The sequence below is a fragment of the Canis aureus genome, chromosome 13 (genome assembly GCF_053574225.1).
Source record: "Canis aureus isolate CA01 chromosome 13, VMU_Caureus_v.1.0, whole genome shotgun sequence".
In the NCBI taxonomy this organism is placed as follows: domain Eukaryota; kingdom Metazoa; phylum Chordata; class Mammalia; order Carnivora; family Canidae; genus Canis; species Canis aureus.
Genome location: NC_135623.1, coordinates 46,190,907 through 46,196,709, shown reverse-complemented (window position 1 = coordinate 46,196,709; position 5,803 = coordinate 46,190,907). Strand labels below are relative to the sequence as shown.

Sequence of the window (5,803 nt, the reverse complement as noted above, 5' to 3'; positions counted from 1 at the left end):
CTTGGCTGACTCTTTAGTCAATTTGGAGAATGGGGGCATTTGAAAAAAAAAATCAAAGTCATGTTGAGATATCTGCTTTGAACTCATTGCTGTACCATGCAGGGTAGAAAATATCAGAGATATATGGGAACAAATTGATAACCTAAAGGAATATAACCCCATTTGGAAAATCTAAATTCTTTTCCCTGGCTTATAATCTTGTCCCAGAAGCCTCCCTGACATGATTGCTTCCTCCTCCTTCCCCTCACTCATTGTGCTCTAGCCACACTGACCTCTGGTGCTGCTGTGAACATATAGGCTTGCTTTGCTTCAGGGGTATACTCTTCCCCAGCTATCCCCATGTCTCATTCTCCCATTGTATGCAGGTCTCTGCTTCAAGATGACCTGACTAAAATAATACACCCCAGAACTCACTGGTTCCTACCTCCTTTATTTTTTATTCATACAATTTACCACTACCTGACATAATAAATTTATTTGCATATTTGTCAATTGTCTGCCACCTCTAATAGAGTACAAACTTCTTGAGGGCAGAGACTTTGCCATTTTGTTCACTTTTGTATCCCCAGTGCCTGGCACATAATTGATATCCAAGCATTAAGTGTTGAATAAATGGATAACTGAATACATGGGAAACAAACACAAGCTCCTACGCACATCTACACACACACACACACACACACACACACACAACACATGTAAGAATAAACTAATACCATCAGGGTCCAAATGGCTTAGAAAAGTATCAAGTAACAAGAGGAGTTTAGAGAAGAGAGTAATGCTGAGGATTAAGGATCATTCTTAGTGAATCTAAGAGCTCCTTTGAGGGCAGGAGCCATTCCTTGCAGAGTCTCCAGCACCCTGGACAGTGCCTCGCACTGCGTATGTTCCACCAACTGCAGAATGAAATGATTCATCTCTCACAAACACCTTTTCATTATTGATATTCCATCAATAATATCAATAATAAATTATTATTACTATTTATAATAATATTTCCATTATTATTTTTAAGATATTAATTTAACTATATTGTTACCATTATTAAAATTTATTTTTCATGAGTTTTGGATCTTTTCTTTCCTTCTGTATTTTACTTTTTTTCCCTTCTGCTTTCTTCATTTTTTAAAAATTTACTTATTTTTAAGTAATCTCTGCTCCTAATGTGGGGCTTGAACTCACAATGCCAAGGTTAAGAGTCACACGCCGTCTCAAGTGAGCTAGCCAGGTGCTTTTGCTTTACTCATTAAACATATATTAATTGTACTCTTTCCTCCCCTCAGGACCTAGTCTAAGCAACTGGGAATAAAGAGGTATGTTAGTTATTGCCATTGCCTTCAGACAAACTACCTTTTATAAATAAGATTTTTTTTCTTCAATTATTTTGTGGTTCAAGACCAGCAGATCATTTGAACTGAAAAACTCCCTTTTCACAAACAACCAAAAACATCATATTTCTCCCTTTCTTTATTCTTTCTCCCACACGTTTCACTCTTGTACAATCTTGTTTTTGATCAAGATTGCCTTAATTAGCATATAACAAATTAAGTCCTTTCATTGTTAATAAAGAAATGAGAGAATATTAATGTTAAAATGATAATGAGCACTTTCTCCTCACATTTTATGAGTTTTATGTAGGCTTATGTCTATCCATGACACTTTAATAAAATAATAGCATAATGCTGGCCAAAGAAGACAAATTAACCTAATTAAAATCTTACATCAGAAGTTACCTTCTATAATTTAGTATTACATTGTTGTACATGGTATGTATTATACTCTTCTAGATCATGGAATTCTATTGTACTAATATGTTTTTAAAACACTGAAACAACTTAAGTGTATTGGGTTTGATAGGATTGATAATATAGCTGGAAGAATTGGGAAGCTGGGAGATAAGAATCTTGAATTCCAGTTTCTATACTGGAACCATCCAAATGACTATAATAAGCGCCTCTCCCTCAATCCACAAATATAATTGTTCACGAAATCCTATCAGTTTGTGAATCTCTCTTCATTTTGTTTTCTCCTCAGTCTCCCAATAATGCTGTTGTTTTATTTCAAGCCTTCTGCCTTGACCTGCACAGTAGCATCCTAACTGATCCCTCCTCCTTGGTCCTTCCTCATTCAAATCCATCTTATAAAAACTAATCAAGTCATATCTGAATAACATAAATCCATCACTTCCCTGCCAAAACAAACAGCAACAACAAAGAACCACCAAAAACTCTCTACTGTACAGGGGATGGGGATTAAATTCTTTAGTTGGGCCCTTATCAGTCTGGTACCAACTACTTTATGTCTAATCAGGGAGCCCACCACATTTTGCTGCAGCCACATTGATTTTTTTCTCTCATCTCTAATAATCCTATTTTTGTTTACGCCTTACAGTTTACATTTTCACAAGCAGATATCTTGACTTGGAAGTTTCCTTCTCTTCCCTACCACCAGGAAAATTGCTTTATCTTTCAGACCCAATTCAAATATAATTTTCTTTGAAATCTTCCTGTCTTTCTCAGATACAATTAGCAACCACTTCTCTGTTCAAACAGCACTTTGTAATTTTTTTATTATAGTCTTTCTTTACTCACTCCCCTTGAAGGTAATAGCTAGGTACTTAGTATAAAATAAGTATCAAGTGTTTATTAAATGAATAAATTGATGAATGACAACTTTGCAAAGTCTCAATTTTTAGTCTATCACTTTAGAAGAATTTTTATAAATGATTTCAAATATCTGGCTTAAACATTTCATGTCTATATTAGTTAGACACATTAAATCAGATGTGAAATAATCTCTACAATAAACAGAATGGACTCTCTCAATGTCACAAGAATATTGCACAGTATAACAGAAAAGTATCTATATGTAAAAATACCTGGCAATGTTTTTGTGAATTCAACGAGAATCTGTACATGACTAGTCGCCATTTCAGTTAAAATGAGAAAATTTTCTTCTGCACTGAATTCTTCTTTTAACTAAATTTTAAGGATAAAAGCAAATGATTAATAAGTAGATAAAGGGATAAATCAACACAAAATCTTTAGACTAAAGAACCTAATGTGGAAAATAAAATTAAGATCACAGCTCATATTTTTCAGATCTTTGGACAGTTATTACCATCACCTAGATAGAGATGAGACTTCTTATTCTTTGTTTAATCCTTCTAAAAGTTTAAATGTATAACCTATATTCTCAGCTTTAATTATTTCAAAGTAACAAATTAATACATAAATTCTACCTCCAAAGTACCAAAAGCTCCAGAAAATATAACTTTAAACCCATGTATTTTCAGATATTTGTACATACAATTTTATTTGCTATTTCCTGAGGCATCCTCTGTTTGCTGTATGAATCCATAATATAATGCAGAAGATTCTGTTGATCTGGGGTGAGTTCAGTTTTCTCCTACACTGGCAAAAAAATAAAAAGTGTTAGGGAAGATGTTTTTGTTTTTTTTTTTTTAAATTTTTTTATTTATTTATGATAGTCACAGAGAGAGAGAGAGAGAGAGAGAGAGAGAGGCAGAGACACAGGCAGAGGGAGAAGCAGGCTCCATGCACCGGGAGCCTGACGTGGGATTCGATCCCGGGTCTCCAGGATCGTGCCCTGGGCCAAAGGCAGGCGCTAAACCACTGCGCCACCCAGGGATCCCAGGGAAGATGGTTTTAAGAAATTTTTTGCATATGTGCATTCATCTAGGGTAAACTAATCTCAGAAATTTTTGATAAAATCCCTAAGTATGGCAGGAACTCTGCACTCTGATATAATGTATACTGTAATTGCTTACTCAGAGTCCTTGGGCAAGCCATATTACACTTCACTAAATGTGTCCCCAGTTGTTCATTTTTATATCTGTAAAATAGGGATAACAAAATATCCATTTCATATATTTCTCAGGAATATATGATAGTTTGGATATGAAGCCTACCAAGCCCATTCACAGAGAAGTTCAGTGAAAGTTCAAGGTTAAATCACTAAGGAAAAGTTCATACACTTAAAGGCATTCATATAGAGCAGGAGTTGACCAACTATGGCCCATAAACCAAATCTACCTGGTTTTGTGACTCTATTGGAACACAAGCACACTCACTTGTTTATGTGTTATTTATGCTGCTTCTGCACTAAAATGGCAGAGTTGAGTAGTTGTCATAGAGACTTTGTGGCCAAAGCCTAAAATATCTCTTTACAGAAGAAAGTGTTTGCCTAGCCCCGCAGTAGAATCATCAATCTGGACAATTCAAACCCTGAACACTTTTTCCCTTACTAGCATCTGTTGAAGAGTGTGGATATTTGTGTCAACCCTTTGCTTCCTTATACCAAAGTGTTATTGATGAAGTACTATGGCAAGATAAGACTTTGATATGAAATTATTTTTTTCTGAAATGAATGCAAAATATTATACTTAGAAAACTAAATGTGGATGAAGTTTTCCTTGTTAGTAGTACAATAAATATTAAGAAGAGTGGGACTTAAACAATCATGGATTTTTGTTTTCTTAACTAATGGCAAATTAAAGTTCTTCCATATATCCTGTGGATTATCATAATGTGTCTAATCATCCAAATGCTGTTCTTCTATTATGTCTCAAGTTGTTCAAAGGATTTCTTGCATAATGTGTGAGCTCAATGGGAAAGACTTTTCTCTATTGTTCCACAGATATATAACCACCCAATTTTACCCATTGATAGGAACTAATCCACAAATCTCTACTGAGTCCACATCCTTTCAATTTTATGCTTCCTTTCTCAGTGACAGAGAAAAGAAAATGGTCATCAAAAATCCACTTGAAAAATCCATTTTCTACACTGAACCATGTCTACTGGCAACCTCTTGGTAGTAGGAGTGGAATGGAGCCAGGAAGACAGAGTATTCACTTTTTTACATTATTACATTGCTATTATTTGAATTTCTACACCAAAGCAGATATTACTTTCTTGATTAAAAAGAAGAAACCCACTTAATGCACAACTGAAATGAAATTCTGCTTAGAGCTGTGGCTCTAATGTTAAATAAAACCTCCCGGCCAGATCACTATATGCCTAGAAGCTCAGCTGCTGTGGGCTTTAGCAGACACCATCACATGTTATTACCCTGCATGACTTGGTTGTCGAGGTCACTTGTCGCAAATCCCGACCTTCGCTGTCTTCATTAATGGTCTGATCTGCATGCTGCTTCACGTTTTTTCTTAGTCGTTTAGATTTACACTGAATTTCAGTTAACAAGCCTGAAAAAATAAAACACAAAGATCTCACCACAGAGTCCTATTGGGCGTGTGGTCCTGAGGCAGCTGACGGACGTGTAGTCAGCTCACATCTATGCAATTTGGCACAAAGCTAATTCTAGCCCTTTTGAATTTTGAGACGTGGCCCTGAACCAGAAATGTATCCTTCTATGAATCTCAGTTTCTTCATTTATAAAACAGGAAAATATCTACCTCAAAGAGTTTCATGTAGATTAATTGGATTTTTTAAAAATATATTTTATGTAAAGAATTTGTAATACCAAAGCATTGTACAAATGTAAGGTATTCAGTCAATAAAAAAGTGAATGACACGCTCCCTATTCCTGGCCTAGGAGATCCTGAAAGTTTGTGTTTCACAATGTAACATTAATATTATTTCTCATCCATGTTTACATAACTGTATCATAAAAAGTGTATTCAATTTCACATTAAACATACATAAGTAAACACATGCTGAGCAAAAAGCCCGTCAACATCATTTAGGGAAAATTTTAAATCTCTTTAATTTTTAGACTATAAATTATTAGAGCATCATTAGAGATGAAAATCACTCAAAGG

The 5,803-nt window shown here is 35.0% G+C and overlaps 1 protein-coding gene across 7 annotated transcripts in view; it reads right to left on the bottom strand.

Annotated features, from left to right (window-relative positions):
- NR1H4 (nuclear receptor subfamily 1 group H member 4) overlaps positions 1–5,803 on the bottom strand; it is a 110,894-nt gene that overhangs the window by 17,172 nt on the left and 87,919 nt on the right. For all 7 annotated transcript variants that reach the window (XM_077846027.1, XM_077846028.1, XM_077846029.1 and 4 more), the window contains 3 exons: positions 5,094–5,227; positions 3,310–3,408; positions 2,879–2,978 (listed from right to left, as the gene is read on the bottom strand). In XM_077846027.1, coding sequence (XP_077702153.1) covers positions 2,879–2,978; positions 3,310–3,408; positions 5,094–5,227 — 333 coding nt within the window. The remainder of the gene's footprint in view (positions 1–2,878; positions 2,979–3,309; positions 3,409–5,093; positions 5,228–5,803) is intronic.